This window comes from Mytilus edulis, chromosome 13 (assembly GCF_963676685.1).
Source record: "Mytilus edulis chromosome 13, xbMytEdul2.2, whole genome shotgun sequence".
NCBI classification, from domain to species: Eukaryota; Metazoa; Mollusca; class Bivalvia; order Mytilida; family Mytilidae; genus Mytilus; species Mytilus edulis.
The window spans coordinates 18,983,417-19,005,116 of NC_092356.1; the positions used below are offsets into that span (position 1 = coordinate 18,983,417).

Sequence of the window (21,700 nt, forward strand, 5' to 3'; positions counted from 1 at the left end):
TCGGAGATATTTTGGAAAATAATCTGACATGGGTCTATTCGCAATAGCTACATTGAAGACTTGAATATAATTCATTCCTTAAATCTTTTTGATATTTACAATGGTGCCTATTTGTTCTGTTTTCAGTTATTCTCTAAATACTTGCCAAAAAACCCAAAAGGATAATTCAAGTGCAAACAATTCTAAAAGAGGACTTATTTATCAGCTGTGTTTATTTTTTTGACGATAATGTTTGCTGTTTACATGTTCTCTTTATCGTTTATTGTCTTCGCCTAACACACGAAGGACACAACATTTACTCCTATTAGCTGACAAATAAAAATTCAAACAATTTAATTGGACGAAAATAAATGTATGTTGAGGAAAACGATAATATCAATGAAATGAAGATGAGGGCGATCATATTTTAGAACCTTCTTGAAAAAAACTTGTTCCCTTTCATCATGAATGCACTGTGATAATATTTGAAGGAAATGCGCCACCAATCCATATTTTTGATAAAATAACATAGCTGTAGTATACTTTGAATTTAAAAAATGTTTTGCAGAACTGACTAATAGACTATATATGGGATACATGTATCAATATTTTGAATTATTACCACAGATTTTAATAGTTGTATTGTGAAACACGTCATCATGACATGTAAAACGGCCACTGCCACTTAACTACATGTATTTGTTTTACGTCCATTTATTTTGTCAACTTAACTTGTAAAGAAGTAGACATCTCTTTGACTCAGTATACATACTCAGACCAGCAGCTACAATCTATTTTATTCTGGAATCAATGGCCTTTTAAAATCACATATGCTAATAGTTATCAAAGGTACCAGGATTATAATTTGATTGACATTTAATCCGCCAAGAGTTTTAAATACGAACTAAATTTGATACGGTGGATTCATTTATTTCCGTGGGTACCAATTTTCGAAGATTGGGAAAAACTTGCATTTTCGTGGATAATTGATTTTATGGTTCTGCCAAAGTCTACATTCATTCTTATTTAAATTTGTAATTCGTTATACATTGCAATTCGTGGTATCCGGGTTAACACGAAATCAACGAAAATTAATATCCAACGAATAATAATGAATCCATAGTAGTGAATGGAAATATATAATATAAAATGAAAATCGTGGGCCACAGTCCTTCGCTCTACATACTCTATTACAAAAAAATAAATAAACAACCACACATGTAATTCAAAATCTTGATAATTTATTATTAATGATAAATGGAATTTAAAGAAACAATACGGCTGAAGTGGAAGTCTGCGGATTTATAATAGTCCAGTTCATCTGTAGACTGTTTCAGAGTCCCCGTTTAATGTACATGACAGGTTGAAGACACAGAAGTACAACACAGCTCTTTAGTTCTATGTAAACTTTTATTATATATTACAGAGCTTATACATGTTACAATAGTGAACTGAATAACACTTGCCTATAAGATTTTTTGACGAAACAAAATTCTAAGTTAGGAACATTATAAATAAAGGCAACAGTAGTATACCGCTGTTCAAAACTCATAAATCCAGGGAAAAAAACAAAATCGGGGTAACAAACTAAAGCCGAGGGAAACGCCTTAAAATATAAGAGGAGAACAACGACACAACACCAAAATATAACACACACAGAAACGGACCAAGCATCAGACAATATCCCACGAGAAAAACAAATATAACATCAGATTACTACTGTTCGAGTTGTATCTCTGATCTCATTTTGAACTTTGTCGGTTAGTTCGGAGTATTAGGTAACCATTGGGTGTGATATTTTGTGATTGCTCTCTAAAAATATAATTGATGATTAAATGTAAGTGTTTAATGCCAGTGTCAGTACGATTGGATACGTCATGGTTTCAAGTTTGTATTGTTGAAAGAAGTCATTTACCATCGAAGGAACCATCGATCTCTTGGAATATAAATAATTTGATACGAGCGTCACTGATGAGACTAGTGTAGATGAAAATTATAAGCCTGGTTTCTTTGGTGGATTGTTTCTCAATATGAACCATTAAGCCAATAGTTATTAACACTTAAAAAAAAAACCAATGATTAAGATTATTAACCATGGGTTCTTTTTCTAAGTTATTTTTTTTTCTCATAGGATGTCCTGTTGCAATTATGTCACAAATGTCACGTAAACTACAACATTTACGAAAGATAAAAACATAAAGATATTTACTTTTATTTCGTTTAATATAATTATATAATATCTTATTTGTCTAAAAGGTTCCTCAGATGCAGCGATTTCAGACCTGAAAATGAATTAAAATAGTTGAGTTATGAAAATATTTAATGGAAGACATATCGATAAACAAGTGTATTCTAGCGCAGTCAATTTGTTTTACCTAAATTAAAAAGAAATGTGATAAAGAAGGTGTAAGAAAATTTTGTTTTTGTTTTTGTTTTTCTTTCAATTTTTACGAGGGTACGTTTTTTTAAGTTGTTTATAGGCTTTGGTTGTAGTAACATTTCCTACCGGTTTCTATGTATGTTTGCGTTTTTTTGTTGTTCTGTGTTTCTGTTGTTCCGTTGTTTTCCTCTTATAGTTGATGTGTTTCCCCCAGTTATGGTTTGCTTGGTTTTCGCTTAATTAATTTCTGACTATTAAACAACGGTAAACTACTGTTGCCTTTATTCCCCATGTAATTGATTATAATTAGACTGTCTTCTAGTCCTGTGTGTACAGATCAAATTCACCTTTACAACCAATGCATTACAAATGTCAAATGCATTGTATTGCAATAGTCTCGGCCAATTAAACAACACAATATTAAACAATATGTTTTCAATGATGCCAACCTGTTTGTATAACTTAACTATTAAGTCAGTAAGAAAACTAACATTTATCGACATTAAGATACATACAACTGTAGGTACGCCCTCATCAGAATGATATTTAATGCAGCTCCAAAGTAGCATGTATTCTTGATTGATATTGAGTTAATGTGTTGAAATGTATTTTTAATTGGAACATGTGGAAAGGTGCAGGTTTAATACGTATGTGATTAGAATTAAGTAGAGCAAACGCTCGTATGGTCACTTAAACTACTTGGTAAGATTGATGATTTGTTTTATGACTTTACTTCACGCAATACAAAAAAAAAAACCAAACAGACTAGGCCTTATCTTAACGTAAATAACTAAGATAATTTGTTTGGTACCTGCAACAGCACCCTGGAAACCAGCATTGTAATCACACGCCACTTCGTTATTGATATAATTTGTCCTGCTATCCGTGTACCTGTCATTTTGATCAGGACCACCAACCAAAGCGCCATATAATGTGTGAGGATTCGCTCCTTTTTCCTGTTGATTAGCCCATGAACATGGAGCAGGTATCAATGGACATGAACTGAAAGTTTTGTAAGACTTTCTATTACTAAACCCTTTATTATGGCCTATTATCTGTTTTGATTCGAGCACCTCGTATATGCTTTATGAAGACGCTGCGTGCGTCAGGCGTATAAAATCATAGCCTGGTATCTTTGCTGACTATTTTTTAAAACATCCTAGAAAAATGCACGCTAGAATTCTATCGATATGTACGAGTAAATGTTCAATTTGTGTCATGAAAGATCTATTCGGTGACATGTATTGTGTATCATAGGACACGAACACATATTTTGGAATTTATTTATAAACCCTTAAAATGTCATTTATGATAGTTTCAATGATGTACATATTAATTCTATTGGTATTAATAGGAGGTTATTTTCTTTTTATTTTTTGAGGAAGCCGAAGTTCCGGAAGAGAACCATTTACCTTCGGCATGGTAATTCTAGTCAATTATGATCGGAGTCGATTGCACCTTTAGAAATTGAACTATGTAGAGCACTCGGCAACCTAGGCTACTTTTTATGTTTTCAGTTCTTTATTTGTGATAATAATTTGGTGCTGATTGTAAAATGTCTGATGGTCTTTGTTTAATTTGTTAGCTACTTTTCTAAACAATGGGCAATTAAGAGCTTGTTAGAATATTTTGACATCTATTTAGTGATAAAAACTATCTGTTTTCAAAATTCATCAGGCTTTGTTCGTTGCTGGGTTACTGAGTCATTAGCGTATTTACCACATATCCTTTTATCAAACTGAATCTTTCCTAATTTACATATATCATTTTTACCTTCAGTGCACTATTCTTAAGGCCTACTAGTATCTCTTTTCATTTAATGATTACTTTGAAAATTGATAGATTTGTAGAAATTCATAATTGTCGATCGTTTTAACAAAATATGGCATTTAATTCCATTCACGTCTCTTGATCCAGATTATGGTCATTTACCTTGCTCTATGATGGGGTTGTGTGGGTGGATTGACACCGAACCCAACTACAAAACTTCTTCCAGTATCTCCTAGAGCATATCCAATTTGACTTTTTGCCCAATTTCTATATTCGGTTGGATGCAATCCTGTCTCAGCAGCCAACAGTGCCATGAAAGCCATATTTGCTTTATAAAAAGATAACAGAATGACATGCAATTGATCATATTGATATAATACATAAATTATTACCAATGCGTATTCTTATTCAAATTTTGTTTTGGCAAAAACCTACTGAAAAAATACTGCACACAAGTTATTACCAATTTAGAGATGGAAGAGTATTTTGTTTTCTCCATTTATACAAAATACAGAAAATGATTTAATAATCCCATGCTGCTTATGCCTTATTTAGTAAGAATCTCAATGTAAAAACGAGGCTGATTATAGTTTTTTTTTAAACTTATAAGAAACAATATTACAATCGTACTTGTTTTAGAATTTAATGCTTCTTTTTTTATATTATTAGGGCGAAATCACGTTGACCGAAGACATTAGTATAACGTACAGAAGCGATCCATTAGACAAATGTGTACACCATCAACGCTTTTACAACCCGATAAGGCAGTTTTCTTGTTTTTCTATGCATTTTGTTTAACATTGTCAAAAATAGCACGTGCAGATGTTTTTGTGCTTCGTGACTGTTGTCAACCAATCAAAATAACAGATTATAATGACACAGTCATGTTATGTAATAAAAAAAATATAATCTTACAAGCGTATCTGAGTGATCCCCACACTGATCTGAAGGCGAGCTCTTTAGCAGTGTAGGGAATTCGTCCAGATTGTGTACCACCAGGTAACCAATTGGTAAATGTTGCTTCAATGTCTTGTTTATATTTGTCTTTGCTTGTTATTTTATACAACAATATCTAAATAAATATTTTCAGTTACTTCATAATTAAAAACAGGAAATGCTAATCGGCAATATTGTATTTATGAAGTTTATGAAGTTAGCAATATCCTTTAACTCTACTTTCCGCTATATAGATGATGTTCTTTCACTAAACAATTCAAAATTTGGTGACTATGTGGAACGCATCTATCCAATCGAACTAAAGATAAAGGATACTACAGATACAGTTAAGTCGGCTTCATATCTTGACTTACATCTAGAAATTGACAATGAGGGTCGGTTGAAAACAAAACTTTACGACAAAAGAGATGATTTCAGCTTTCCAATTGTGAACTTTCCATTTCTAAGTAGCAACATTCCAGCAGCACCTGCATACGGGGTATATATCTCCCAATTGATACGATATTCCCGTGCTTGCATTTCCTATCATGATTTTCTTGATAGAGGTTTGCTGCTCACAAGGAAGCTATTAAACCAAGAGTTCCAAATGGTGAAGTTGAAATCATCCCTTCGTAAATTTTACGGACGCCATCACGAGTTGGTTGACCGTTATGGAATAACCGTTTCACAAATGATATCGGATATGTTCCTTACGTCGTAACTACAATCCCCTTCCCTTTCATGAATATGACCTACCGAATTAGACTATTTACCGGATTTGTAATCACTTAAGCAACACGACGGGTGCCACATGTGGAGCAGGATCTGCTTACCCTTCCGGAGCACCTGAGATCACCCCTAGTTTTTGGTGGGGTTCGTGTTGTTTATTCTTTAGTTTTCTATGTTGTGTCGTGTGTACTATTGTTTTTCTGTTTGTCTTTTTTATTTTTAGCCATGGCGTTGTCAGTTTGTTTTAGATTTATGAGTTTGACTGTCCCTTTGGTATCTTTCGTCCCTCTTTTATGAAATATTCTTAAACAGTTAAAAGAAAAACAGAAAACACGATATTGAAAAGCTTTATAAACGTTTAACATTATGTTTAAACATAATTGAGTAATGACGTAAGCTATTATATAAGTTGTTTCGATATTCCAGACTATTCCGTCTAACTGAAATGCAATGTTTCCGAGTTGGGTTTTACCATTTTCTTTGTACCCTTGTTTTTTTATCGGATCAATACGAAAATGATTGAAAGGAGAGAACAGACAAAAAGTAACGTTAATACCGCTATTTGTCATTCTTTCCTGATCAAGACCGTAGTTGGCAATTTGCTTCAAACATATATAAACGTGTAAAATTAGGCGCCAAACAATTCTTGATTCAGTGCGATTTAAAGCTTGACAATATGTTATTTATTTTTTTAATACTGTTTAAATCCATATTTTGACCTCATAAGTTATGTTGCCATTTTTACCGATATAAGTAAGTTGCTGCCTTGTCAACTTAGTTATGTTATAATCTATTTTTTCCTTTGTGAAGATAGTATATTGGATTAATTTAAAACTACAACGATTCAATAATTGTTATATAAGTTAGAGATTAATATATCGGTGCAGTGGAAGTCTAAAGTCAACTCAGCAACTTACCAAAAACATGTACTAGTTTTCAATTATTTGACATTCATAAATTTACAATAATAGAATTGAGAATGGAAATGGGGAATGTGCCAAAGAGACAACAATAAGATTGTCATGTCTAAATAACATTTGAAATCAGTTCTAATTAAGCACAATAGTGAAAATTGCTTGTTTGTTTTATAGTGTCCTTTGCCTTGTGTGTTTCTTTTTTTTTACAGCTGTAGAAAAATGTTTTAAATTAATAAAAGATTTATCATAGTCTGTCATGAGCTATTCGTGTCACGAGCAATAAGCAATTAGCATCCAACCATATCTTACTTTGTATTTAAATGCTACCAAAGACAAGAAAGACTCGAAAGAATAATATGTATGATTTTTTGAAGTTTTAAAATGTTTAGCGCTTGTAATTTCTAAGGTAGAGAAAAAAAGCAATTACGTTGTGTAAAAAAAGACAGAATACAGCAAAGGAATAGTCAAACTTATAAGGTGAAAACAGACGACATGGAAAACCGTCTACAAAAAAAAGAATCAAAGACTGATAAACCAAAACCTCCACCAAAAAAAACCGGATGTTATTAGATGCACCGGAAGTGTGAGCAAATATCGCTTATACATGTAACTATAAGAACGATTACCATAGTCCCTGCATTCTTTTCATCCCATGACTGTCCCCATGCTGCTCCTGACAGGTAAGAACTCTCTGCATCTGTCAGGTATTGAGACGTGTTGGTGGCCATGTAAAGCCATGCAGCTGCCCAAGATAACTCATCAACATAGTTATCAGAACTGAAATATATTGTACCCTGATCAATAGACGAAAATAATTTATACATTGATAAATAGACAAAGATAGGTAATACACTGGTAAATACACAAAAGTAGATTACTAGACAAAGATATATTGTACACTGATTAATAGACCAAGATAGATAATACACTGGTAAATACACAAAAGTAGATTGTACACTGATTACTGGACAAAGATATATTGTACACTGATTAATAGACCAAGATAGATAGTACACTGATGAAAAGACAAAGATAGATAATACACTGATGAAAAGACAAAGATAGATAATACACTGATGAAAAGACAAAAAAGAGTGTACACTGATTGATAGACCAAGATAGATAATACAAATTATGATTAAAAGACAAAGATAGATAATAAACTGACGAAAAGACAAAAATAGATTGTACACTGATTACTACACAAAGATAGATTGTACACTGATGAAAAGACTCTCTCTCTCTCTCTCTCTCTCTCTCTCTCTCTCTCTCTCTCTCTCTCTCTCTCATATCAATGTTATGTTTTTCCAAAGAATACCAGAAATATCCGAGGTATCTCTCTCTCTCTCTCTCTCTCTCTCTCTCTCTCTCTCTCTCTCTCTCTCTCTCTCTCTCTCTCTCTCTCTCTCTCTCTCTCTCTCTCTCTCTCTCTCGTATATCAATGTTATATTTTTTTCCAAAGCATACAAGAAATATCCGAGGTAAACAAAATTTGTTCAAAATAAGGTATTTCTACATCCTGGTCTTTTAAATAATTACGTGTCCAATCAAAATGATTTTATCACTTACTTGTAATAAGCTGCTGCTTCAGGAACACTAGTACTGTATTTTCCTTTGTATGTTTTTGCGAAATCATAAATTTGCTTTGCATGTGTTAAAAGTTTTGCAGAAAAGGCAGGATCTATAATGATAAGGAAAAAACAGTTTCTAAATATTGAGTGCTGAGCAGAAAAAAACATCTCTTTCTTCTATTTCAAAACTATGGAAGTTTCCAAAAATAATAATGCATTTTTAAACTGTAAAGTTTTAATAGACATGGAAGACTTTATATTATTCATTCTGGACCAAAATCTGCCTATTCCTTCTGAGGTGCCGAGGAGTTAGGATATTTGATAAATTGAGGTTTACGGTTTTTTCCCTCTTTTTTGAAAACATTTGTAAAAAAAAGTTTGATACTGTAGTTTAACTCTGTATCTTATTTCTAATCTCTATTATAAATAGATCTATCAACACTTAACAATGCTGAAGTAACATTTTTTGTCGAAATACGCGTCTGGTGTAGTAAAATTGTAACAGTTGATTTTATTTAACAATCGACGTCGTACAGCGATCACATTTTCTTTGTGGCGTCGTCTATTTTCATTTGTAACGTCAATATTTTACGGGAACCTTTGTGATGTTGAGTACTCTCAGACTACAATTTTTTGTTAATACCTCTCCTGAGCATGATGGATCTGTATAATATATACATTTTTAAACACCATAAAAAGACTAGAATTGTTTCGTGCAGAAACTCTTAATGTTCATATTTGTTCGATATTAACCTTTGTCTTTAAACACTATTGAACCAACAGCCATAGCAGCAGCATACTCCCCAGCTGCGTCACTTCCGGGTTTGCTTGCTGTGATTTTATAAGATGGTCTGTCCATTTTCATGTCTTCTGGTCTGCCCCAAACGCCGTGATCTTTTTGGCCATCTCCTACCTGAGGTAAAATATACCATTGAAAAAAATGTTTTTCCATGTCAGAAACTAATTTATTTCAGATATTGTTTTCTAAAACATACAACAATTGTTTTAACTACCTTACAGGCGACTGTCATACAAGTAAGAGGTTAAGCTGGCTATAAAACCAGGTTTACTATGCAGTTTGGGCGTTGCTCATAGTTGAAGGCCGTACGGTGACCTATAGTCGTTAATTTCTGTGTCATTTTGGTCTTTTGTGGATAGTTATCTCCTTGGCAATCATACCACATCTTCTTTTTTATATTAATTTACCATTTTCTACAGTAGGAAATACATGTAAGCAGTCAGAACTATGACAGCTGCTTTCCATTCCTTTGATGTGTTTGAGCTTTTGATTTTGCCATTTGTTAAAGAACTTTCTGTTTTGAATTTCCTTACGATACGGTATTTTTGTTATTTTCACATTTTGACTAAATTTATCAAATTGATTTCCAACAAATCAAAACAAGGTGCTGTAAAGAATTCAAAATGATTTGAAATATTTATTAATCGGTTATATAATTTCAACAACGGTACACAACATGTGTTTATAAGCTACTACAACGTTTAAAATCGGAACCACACCTTTCATTAGAAAATTGTTCAACTTATCTAAAACGCATAAAGGTAATATTTTTTTTCTTCAGAATTTCGCTAGCTTATTCTATCTATCAGTTTCACAATTTTAAACATATAAAATTAATATTTGAAATATTTGATATAAGGAATATTTTTTTCAGAAATTCGCAAACTTATTATATTTATTTTTCACAATTTATATTTTACAATTTGCAGCTTATATACCTGCACATAAAGTTCGTTCGTTCCTGTATGACATTTTATCAACCATTCTAGAGGCCATCTTATACAGTCGTACATAGCATCAAGTTGTCCACTGGCTTGGTAAGCATCTTTGTATTGCAGAAGGCTCCATGAAAGTAACGTGGTTGATGCCGCCATCGGAAATCCAAATTTAACATTATCTCCAGCTGAAAATTAATAATTAGATTTAAAAGCGCAGAGAGCGCGTTTCTAAAATTACCTTTATCGGGTTTGTTCGTGAAAGGTATCTTCAATACCAACCATCAGTGTGCATAAAACCTAAACGGTCCAAGTTTCACCGAAGTTGTTACAAACTTTGATCCTTACACAAAATTGCTCGAACAGAATGATTAGGAAAAATTTGTGAAATCTTGCTTCATATATGTAACGGTCACTATCACTCTTTGTTTGACCTATATGACGTGTCGGTGTCTCAACTCACTGGCCACATGATTGTGCGATCTTATATCTTTCTATGGTATGGTCGTCTGATATATAATAATTTAATACAGTGTTTCCAATTCAAGTTCGTGACATTATGACTGAATGTAAATTCACATGGTGGATGATACAAGCATAGCAAGAGACCCTTACCCTGTCAATGCATCAAGCTTCGCTCCATTTGCGTTCATGCGATTCCCTCATTTTTGTTCCTAATCGATATACGAATTTTGAACATTGGTCATCTGCTATCGTCCCGATTAAGCATAATTCCACAATATTTTGAGCTTGAAATGTGCAGCGAAATGATTATGTATCAATTAAGAGTAGATAAGAAATACAAGTCAACCTTCTGAGTCTAACTAACGCTTATTTTTCACAGAAACATAGATATGTTTTTAATAAATCATATTGAAAATGAATTATAACACACAGACATAAAGTAATAAATAAGAGATATTGAACACCAATACAAGAAATATAATATTTTGTTACGCCGGATATACGTTTCTTCTTCATAAATCCTATCAATGGTGATCGAATCAAATACCTCGAAGGACATGCAAATCCAATTTGAAGTTGCGGAGCATTGCAAGAAATAATACAGGGCGTTAGTAAATATCCAGTACTTAAAATCTTTCCATCCGCCAGTTAAGTCCTCGCCATTGTCTCCACTGTCTTTTAAAGCTGAATCATATCGCCATGGGATAGGGTTGTCTGCCGGAAGTTTGCCAGATCTCTGTGCGGCATAGAATAGCATCTTAAGTTAGTAAATAACAAGTACTTACCATCATACCATCCGCCAGTTAAGTCCTCTCCATTGTCTCCACTGTCTTGTAATGCAGAATCACCTCGCCATGGGATAGGGTTGTCTGCTGGAAGTTTGCCAGATCTCTGCGCGGCATAGAATAAAATAGATTTTGTGATAACTTCATCATAATTATAAGGAGTTCCATCGCCTGAAAAACCACAAGAAGGAAAATTAGATATGTATAAAAAGAAATAATTTAATTTTGGATGTAACGCGTCTTCTGATTGGCTGACGTCGTTTTGTTTATCAGCTGATAGACATAATTTAGTCATGTGAACGTGACGTCATAACGTTTTTTCATGGTTTTTTTCGGTTTAAAATAGAATTTAGAATTAAATTATAAGAAATAACTGTGATATTTGTTCTGTCTATTCGAAATAACATTGAAAATGTGGTGCACACTGTTAAACAATCCACTACGCGCGTTATTCAGTAATTTGAGGGTATTACTATCTTTGTTATTAGAAATGTTTCATATAAGATAATCTGTATTTATTCAGTTGTTATATTTATTTTTAAATTATATAAATGAAGAAATTCAAAGCATTTGATCTTAAACATGTTCAAGTCATATTTTTCCCTTGATACATTAAATTTATTTATTACAAAATGTCAAAACTTATTTATTAATGGAGGTAAACCAAAAATCTTAATTTCATTCATAATCTCTGTTTTGTAATGTAGTAAGAAAAAGTGTATGGTAAACACATTTTTCTTTCTAGAATTATCGTCTTTAGAAATTGTTTTAAAAAATTTTGTCATTTAGTTTTCTTTCAAGTGTGTGATGAGATTATTTTGAGGGTAACATCCAAACAAGATATGACAGTTTCGAAAAGCCTTTAGCTTGATAACAGATGTATGTGGTGAACTATCTTTAATATTAAATACTTTGAATAACGTTATATTAACAGTAGGTATACTTTTGGAAAGGTTTTTAGAAACAAAATCTATCTTTTTTCTGTTTACACTCCGATATATCCTTTTACACTTTTTTTTGCATATCATTGAAAAAGGACTATAAAAATATGCCTACATTTTTACTTAAAAACAGAAGAGAGAAAGAATGATACCCTCAACGTATTACGTGTAATACCATAACCCTTCAGGACAGAAATGTTTGAAATATTCTAATAAAATTTCAAATCGTATCTGTTTTCAGCGAACTTTGAGGCGAAGGTAGAATAGAGAGTTTTTAAAGAGGGTGGTAAAGGGTTATTTTCGTGCAACGTGTGTTACCATTTTTATTTCACGTGCAGCAGTATTTCCACCGTGTTTCGTGAAATCGGTAAAAAGATCAACGTGCAAGAAATTTGTAATTTTTTGTTCATCGTGAAATGGCAATTTTATTTCGCGTTCCTATGTGCAGATACCCCTCCTTTACGCCCCTCTTTAAAAAGTGTTGTATGTAACTTACTGTTGATTATTGGTGGTACTGTAAATCCATCAATTCCCATATTCTTCAAAATTGCGGTAGCAGTAGGTGCACTACCACCTGCAGCAGTTCCTCGAACTGTTATATCAAAAGTAGTTCCGGCATGTTGAATTCCGTCGTACTCTAGGTTTACAATATAATGGACTTTGTTGTCGGCGGAATGACGAATTTCCGTCCCCATCCATTGCTAAAATGAAAATTAATCTGGAGATAAATATTTAGAAATATGAAAAAATTACAAATTTAGAAGAATATAAACTCCAATTTATTAGTTGATAAATTTAACAAAAATTCAGGTGATCATTTTTTTGATACTTTATAGTTGTCATGACCTCTGATGATTCTCATTTCCTACCATTCCGGTTCTAGCGACAAAAAAATCTAAGTAAATGTGCTTTCCCGGTTGAACATTTCACATGTATCAGCACTGTGCCAAGATGGGACAAATGATTGTTTTCTTGTTTTCCTGTTGACTTGCTTACACCAAATATGTTACCACATTCTTAAGTGGAGCGATCTATGATAATAAAGCAGTTTGTTTTGGTTCTTGACAAAATGTATCAATAGTCTATACTAAAAACCAAATTTACAAAACAATTTAATGAACTGAACATACAAATAAGATCCAAAACTTTCAAATTGTGATGCAGATTTAGTACCAACTATTCACTCTTTAAGAGAAATTCTCTGTAATCACAAAAATATTTCGGCACGCACTAAAAAATAATTTGTTTTAAACTTTATTAGTTCAATAGAGCTACATGAGCTTAACAAAAAATATTATTACACTTAGCACCATATGTTTACCGTTTCCTTGGTAACAGGACTTAAAGTGGCAAAAAAGAGGGAAAATGCAGTGTTTATAAATTATGATCAATCATGTCTAATAAAAAGAAAAATAATATAGATATTCAGACATTTAAATTATTTTTCAGTTTAAAAACAACAAAATAAAAATTGTGTTTAACAGTAAACTTTCTTAAAAAAAAATATTTAGCTAAAATAGGGTAAAAAGTTCAATAAAGGGGGGTGGAGGGGTAGATTCTATTTTGATCATGTGTTGTAAAAAAAATGCAGCCATTTCTTATATTGTTGATTATATGAATAGAGAGAATGGATTAAGGTTATGCAAGAAAACAAAATCAGTGGGCAACCATGACTGTGTTGGAACAAATTGACCCTGAAAAGTTGAGTTGTCCTGTATTTACCTAATCTAATTATCTCCCTTTACGGAGTTCTCTTTTAGAAAAACAAATTAAAAACAGGAAGGAAAATGTAAACAAATGCAGACAACAATGTTATTTTGCGAATTTCTTCATGATGTATATTCAAGCATAATGGGAAATTAATAGATTTGATGTCAGTGATGTTAGCCTACACTTTTATATATGGTTAAGTTTGTGTGATGTGCTCATATTTTGAAAATAATGGAACTGTGTCTGTACTTAGAAAGTGTATTTTATAGTTTATTTTTCTTACCGTAACTAACTTTTTAAATGTATTTATTTATATAATCTTCGAATAATTGTTATTAAATGTGTAGCATAAAAGATTTCGACCACAGGTATTTTTAAAAACGCTTCCATTGGAAAAAGAGACTTGTATACATTTTGTCAGAAATTTCTTTACTTACATGTAAATCTGACATTACATTGCACGTCACAACTGAGGATCTGTGATATTCATAGAAACATTATCATCGAAACAACTAACAAGAGATATGGAAGGAAAAACTGTGGTGTGCCTTCAGTAAATGTCATTTTGAAATACCATAATACTACAAAAGCAGGGGATCGACATGTTACACCCGAAATGTTTCAATGAATTGTTACAAATACGGGCATTTACATTCTTATTGGAACATGTAAGTAGATACTATTTACCTAATACCATTTTTTCTTTGAAAAAGATACAGTACTAAAGCTCTTATAAGACCAAAAAGTAAACAAAATGCAACTGTTAAATCACCACCCCCCCCCCCCCCCCCAAAAAAAAAACAACAACAACAACAAAGCCTTAGGATTTATAGTATTTACCATTTGGCAATGAACCTTAAGCTAACAATGCTGCAATGTTGCGGCTTTAAAGTCGCAAGCTGATCAGGTTGCCAGAACATTGACGCCGGATAAGTGCTGAATGATGCTGCTAGCATCATCCTTGCTACATTGCAGCGCTATTTCCTTTCATGACAAAAAGCGCCACAATGTTGCCATAAAGCACACATATATTTTTCTTATTCTTAATCTACTAAAATGATGCCAGAATAGAGCCAGAACATTGATAATGTCATGGATGATGTCATCAGTATTTGAGCTTTTTACTACAGTGTTAGAAGAGGACCATACAGTTTGTATGTTGCTTGAGCTTATGATTTTAGTGAATAATTGGGTGTTTTGTTATTTTGAAGACTTGCAAGTAAACTTGGATTAACATGATTAATTAAATGCATTATATAAAGATAGGTTTGTTTTTGCTTCAATATTATCATGTGTATTCCAGAATTCATTATTGTTCCAATTTCAATTAGTACCTTGTTTAAAATATTCATAATATTCTTAAAAAGTTTTTTTTTGTTTTTTTTTTTTTTGTTTAATTTAGGAGAACACTATAATGACTAATGAGACAAAAAATACAAAGAACAAAATTGCAGAAGCTGAAATACCTAAAAGAAAGAGGGCAGGTATAACTGTATATAAAATAGTATCATTGCATTCACTTTATAAGATGTCTCATACACTTGACTTTATAAGATATCTTGTAAAAGTATTTAAGATATCTTGTATAATATAAGATAATTACATGGCATTTTTAATATCGCATGTATTATCAGCCCAAGAACCACATGGCTTCAACAATAGAGAAAAATAACAGATTAATATATTGATCTCATGACGTGGTTCTAAAATAGCAGTTCAAAGAGTGAAAATATTCACGGACGTCAGACCCTAAATGTTGTAAATTCAATTATGAAAGCTTTCTATCATATGCCTCAACAATGAAGAAAAAAACCACAGTATGATATATTTTAATACGGACGATATCAAAATAATTCAACAATATACATAATAAACACTGTTTGGAAAAGTCAACATTTTTAAAGTAACTTTCTTAATCATGTTTAAAAATGCATTTATTTTATCATTTGTTTATTGGTTTTTTTTCCATTTTACTCCAAATAATTGTTTTGTACCCTACTTTGTAATGTTTTTCACTGAAAACCTACCATTGAGGTGTATTTTCTGGAATTTTCTGAGTATTACCGGAATGCCATGCGATAATGTTACGGAAAGGTATGTGATAAAAGTTGAAGCATGTGATAAACTTTTCATATCAGCCCGCTAAGCACCAATTCGAAAAAATATGGAATATACGTAAATGTTATGCTATTTTCATATGGTAAAAATAATATGTTATTCAGTCTTAGTATATGATAATATATTTTATATCTTTCATGAGATATCTTATAAAGAAATTTATAAAGATATCTCATAAATTTTAGAAAATAAACGATTTTCAAGATATTCAATTAGGAGCTTACTGTATCGAATTTGCAGATTTGGAGCCATCACTCATGGGTTTGATGGTCGCAAATTGAGTTTACTAGCAACATGTTAGCGGAGCCAGTAAACGGATATTTAGGACCATCAAATCATAGATTGATGGCTCTAAGTCTTCAGATTGATATATACCCTGAAAATTACGAAGTTATCCAATGAAATTTGACGTACGTACATTACAACGGATGTTGCATTAGAATGAATGTTATAAGACATCTGATATAATTCATAAGATATCTTATAAAACAATATAAAACAATTTTATAAGATCTCTTATTGTCCCCCACCAGAAGTGGATTTAGAAATACAGGTGTCCATGCGTGCGTCCGTCCGTCCAAAATCAGTTTATGGACCGTAACTTTTGAACACCTTCATATAATTTTTTTCAAACTTACACAGTTGAATGTTAATTAGGTAAGGACGATCCGTATTGATTTTGATGTTTGTAGGTCAAATGTCAAGGTTACAGATACTTAATGATGTTGAATTTTCAGCTGAAAATCGGTTTCTGGACTGTTACTTTTAAACACCTTCATATTATTTCTTCAAACTTACACAGTTGAATGTTATTAGATAAGGAAGATCCCTATTGATTTTGATGTGTCTGGTCATTCAAAGGTCAAGGTCACAAGTACTTTATTGAAATATTCTTTTTTAGCACCGGGGGGTACCCTGCAGCCTCCTCTTGTTTAGTTTAAGATATCTTATTTATTTTATAAGATATCTCATAAATTAGATATAAGATATTTCATTAACTTTATTTGATATCTTATCTTTTTATTCAGACATAGGAGCCCTATAGTAATCCACTGTCCGTCTGTCCATCACAAACAGTTTTCACAAAATAAATCAAAAAGGCTATCACAAATCAATGTGAAAGTTTGATGGCTACCTATCAAAAAGCAGGGATATGAGTAGTGAGCAATGACTCACAGCACATCTTGTTTTATATTGTGTCTATCATAATTAATTTAGTATCCAATCTTTTTTAGGCACTTGATAAAGTACCAGGGAAACGTTACAGGGTGAAGGTTGTTGACACAATCCTTGATTTAGATGTAACCAAGAATAACGAAACAATCACCAATATTAGAAATTTTTAAAACTTCAGATTTAAGACCAGTCATTTAAGAATGTGACAGACATAAAATATTGGTGAAGGTATTACTTTTATATATTTAACATAAAGAAAAAAACAGATTACAAATAACATCTAGTTTTAAACATAACACAACCACTTAAAATACAGGGTCTGGCTTGTACATATTGTATGCAGGTGGGTAAAAGAAATATATAAGTACTCAACCCTCGTCCTAAATCCTGGTTCAGTGGTTAAAAGTATATAAAGACAATTAAAAGCAATACCAATACTAAATTCAATAAGATCAGCACGTCATCATAAAACATATAAAATTAAATCATCTTAATAAAAATGTTGCGTAGAGTCTATTGATAAAAAGACCACAAACTCCTAGCTATAGACTAGAATGGATACTATAAAAAATCACGTAATTTCAAATCATCATTTTATATCATAACGACATCAAAAAATCTATAGAGTTTATGATCTTGAAGTTGGTTATTTTTTTTAAATTCCATATATATTGATAAATTTAACGAACAATAAAATGAATACAGGTTCTTTAATTACAATTTTCATTTCAGGAAAGCTTGTGACTTTAAAATCAACAAAGAATGCTGTGCAGTTAAAAGTACTCAATGGATGGACAAAGATGTCTTTTAATGACCTCATTAATCAAGGTAATTGTTTTTTCTGATTATTTTATTTACTAACTGTCATGTTCAAAACTTGAGCACATTTGTAAGACAATGATCATTGTCATATTTTATCACAACAACCGAGAAAACCAACACAAAATTCAATAAACATTGTTATGCATTATTTAAGAAAAATCTTATTATAGATAATCAGGTTGTCCAATGTTAAAAGAGAAATTTATACATGATGTATCGTTGTCCTTTTTAGGTCACCTGGCTCACTTTGAGTCCGTCTGGCATGATCTTTTTCAAAAGTCTTCTGATACAACTGGGCCAATTGGAACTAAACGTGGTAACATGTAGTAAATTTGAATTTTACTGAGATTTTTTGGAAACAATTTCTATTTTATTTATCCTGTTTTTAGGAACAGAACAGGCTTCAAAACAACAAAAGCAGACATTCATTTGTTTTATGGATAGTTGAATTCGAGAGTTCAAGAACCAGATCAGTCTTGATCAACACCTCCTTCAAGGCAGCTGTGAATATAAGCTAGAGAAAGGCCCATTAAAAGATCTGGCAAAAGTTCTATATGCTTGAAAGCTGTCAAATAATGTACATCATTGTCCTGATATGCAAGCAGTCTTACTAGAAAATGCATGTACTACAGACTTGGGTGCCAAAGAAATGTAATGGGCATCAAACAGAAAGAATTCATGACAGATTTATTTTATTTATCTTGAATTTTTGGATGCAAGAAGCAGACAAATTGGATTCAACAACACTATATGTTCCCAAAAAATAGGCAAAATAGAAAAAAAACACCTACCTTAAACTAATTTTTAATAGCTTATATCCATATTTGAAGCGTAAACAAAGCCCCAAAACATACTATGTAAAAGTTTAACACTGGAAGTATATGACGTCATGATGTTGCAATGAAGTTTATGTGCCAAAGAAGTCAACAACATTTTGTGGAATTGTTTATTTTAAGCAACTATATGTCCAAATAAAAACAGAAACAATATCTTTATTGACTATTGCATTAGAAAGGATATAACTGTATTGTATTTTAAGGTTTGTGGACGTAAATCTAGATTTTACTGTTACAAATATCCGTTTACCTAGCTCTGCAATAGGTCGCTAGGTAAACTCAATTTGCGACAGTAATATTTACGTTTTATGTCTGAAAAGGTTAAAATACAATAGTTATCTCCTAAATTACCTACACATGATTGCACCAATATGAGTTTAATATAATGAAATTCGCATGTATTTAGAAGGTGTTTTACTTGATTTTAAATATTTGAGTCGGACCAGCATTTTACCCACATTGCTTTATAAATAATACTAATATGCACAATCAGTTCTTTCTTCACTCTGTATTCAATTACAAAATTAAATCTTTAAAAATGTAAAGTTACATACTTAATTTGAGAAAGAAAAAAAAAAATGTAAAATTATCGAAATTCGGTTACCATAGCAATCTTTTTTTTTATTAAATTTCATTAAACAAAACTATTTTTCTGGACTAAAAAAATTAGCTGATTAATTTTGTTAAATTGTTAGAAATTTAATGCCATCTTTGTATTGTTTAAATATGGAAATTACTTGGATCATTATTGACTTGTAGAAAAATACAATTTACACAATTTGAAAATCTTGTGTTTTTCATTCATCAAAAATATTTTTTTCAATTATTTGCCCATTGATTTTATTTCATATTCCGGGAGACCTATATTGGTTCTTTCTAAATATACCTAACATTTTACTAGGAGACGCTGCATTTAAGAAAAAACATTCACTTAAACATCCTGTATTTACGCATTTTTCACTGAAATTCAAATTTACCATTTTAGCATATTTTTACTAGCTGGTAGCAAAATAACTGAAAATGGTAAGCGTAAAACATATGTGAATTTCAAACAACCTAAAGGTCAGTTATATTATATTATTCAGAAAAAAAGGATATGTTACACATATATCAAGTACTTAACAGTGCAAATGTTGTTTTTTTTACTTTTTCAAGAGTTAAAATATGACCTTTTATTGCTAAAATCAACCTAATTATGTGGTTTATTCCGGAACAATTTGTTGCCTGTTATTGCATTTAGGTATGGTACTGGCTATTATATAAAAGTTTCATCAAAATATGAGACCATGTGTGCCAGACCCTATTAGAATTTCTTTGGTGGTTACAGAGAATAACTTTCATTACAGTTGAATAGAATAACGATACATTGGGGCCGCCCATTCATTTTTTACGAGGGCCAAAGGTTTGTTTTAGAAAACATTGTTTAATTATAGATTTCCTGATGATTTTAAAAATTTGTTTCAGATGGGATGTGAAAAGAATTATTTGTTTTCGTTTAAGTTTAGGGTAAATTCATGCCTACCATAAACGATGAATGGTCTACAACTTTTAAAAGGATATGCTATAAAGCATGATACTTACAGATAATCCTGTGACTGGAGCAGAAAATGTTACAACTACTTCCCATCCAACGACTTCTTCCGTGAGGGCAAAGGTTAAGTGACCTTCGAATTGTCCATTACCTTGGTCGCGAATTTGGGTCATAGGTACCGATATATCTGTAGCAATTGCAGCAGACGGCAAAATTATCAGCAAAGCAAGTAGCTCCAGCATGGTGATATATAATATGTCACAACGGCGAGCTGAAAGATATGATAAAGAGAGATATTCCAAATGTCAATATTGTAAATATTTTTGTTTAGATTTGAGGTATGTTTTGTAAATGTCATTATCGAGATGTTCATTAGTGCGATGATTTGTTCAGTTAAAATGTTCTTTTTAGCCTGCAAATTTGGAACTTTTATTGTAAAAAGTAAAAAAAAAATGATACTAATATAACTATGTGTTTAATGCCAGATATGGTCTGTTGATTTCTTTAATAGTTTTGGTAATTCCTGTTTTATCGTTTTTAAAATGTATTAAAGAATATACTTTTCTGTGGTTTTTGTCTTCTTTAAAGGTCAACGGAATGCACAAGTGAAAAACAAAATGAAATGAAAAAATCCGAGATTATTGCAAAAAAAAAAAACATAAAAATTTGACTAATCTTTCCAAATTTAAAACATTATAGAATAACAAAGGTTGAAAACTTTGTATATCAATTTCTCTAACTCTTCGTCAACTTATCCCTTTCCGCGTACATTGTATAACAAAATTTAATCAACGTGTGGTTCGTTTGATCTTAGTTCTTCATTGGTTAAAATCATATTATGACGTCGAATTTTCTTGCTTTCCTCTGAATTTCCTATTGTGACGGCATGAAAAAGGGCGACCATGCCTGATGACGTCACATAGAAAGAACACATCTTTTTGCAGATCATTCGAAAAGAAGGAATACGTTTGCCTGCATATTGTTTGAAAATCATTAGAGAAATAGATTCTACCACCAAATCTCGTGTAATACGATATTTATCCACTCTCGTCAGTTAAATTTTAAATATTTAACTGTCTCGAGTAGATAAATATCGCATCACATAATCTATATTTATAGGTATACCTATATACATGTATATATATATGTGTAAAAGTAACATTATTGATATTCAAAAATGAAAGAAAAATTATAATCGAACAGGAATACCGGGTGATTATTAATAAATAAATTTCAAACATATGCTACTACCTGACTTCACGTCTGAATAATCCTGTTATCTATAGCATGTATAACTTGA

At 31.7% G+C, this 21,700-nt stretch overlaps 1 protein-coding gene across 1 annotated transcript; it reads right to left on the bottom strand.

Annotated features, from left to right (window-relative positions):
- Positions 1 to 2,175: 2,175 nt before the first annotated feature.
- On the bottom strand, positions 2,176 to 21,700 carry LOC139500672 (endoglucanase G-like). The gene is made up of 12 exons (XM_071289461.1): positions 21,652 to 21,700; positions 20,451 to 20,671; positions 12,704 to 12,908; positions 11,267 to 11,437; positions 10,020 to 10,204; positions 9,036 to 9,195; positions 8,281 to 8,392; positions 7,338 to 7,488; positions 5,045 to 5,201; positions 4,292 to 4,457; positions 3,171 to 3,361; positions 2,176 to 2,261 (listed from the first exon to the last, which is right to left on the bottom strand). The coding sequence occupies exons 2-12, from the start codon at positions 20,640 to 20,642 to the stop codon at positions 2,221 to 2,223; spliced, it is 1,731 nt and encodes a 576-aa protein (XP_071145562.1). The 5' UTR covers positions 20,643 to 20,671; positions 21,652 to 21,700; the 3' UTR covers positions 2,176 to 2,220.

Coding starts and splice junctions, on each gene's coding strand:
- LOC139500672 (XM_071289461.1), bottom strand. CDS start 20,642: ATGCTGGAGCTACTTGCTTTGCTGATAATTTTGCCGTCTGCTGCAATT. Junction 9,196..10,019: donor CGAACGAACTTTATGTGCAG/GTATATAAGCTG, acceptor ATTTTACCTCAG/GTAGGAGATGGCCAAAAAGA. Junction 3,362..4,291: donor CAACCCCATCATAGAGCAAG/GTAAATGACCAT, acceptor CAAAACTTTCAG/TTCATGTCCATTGATACCTG.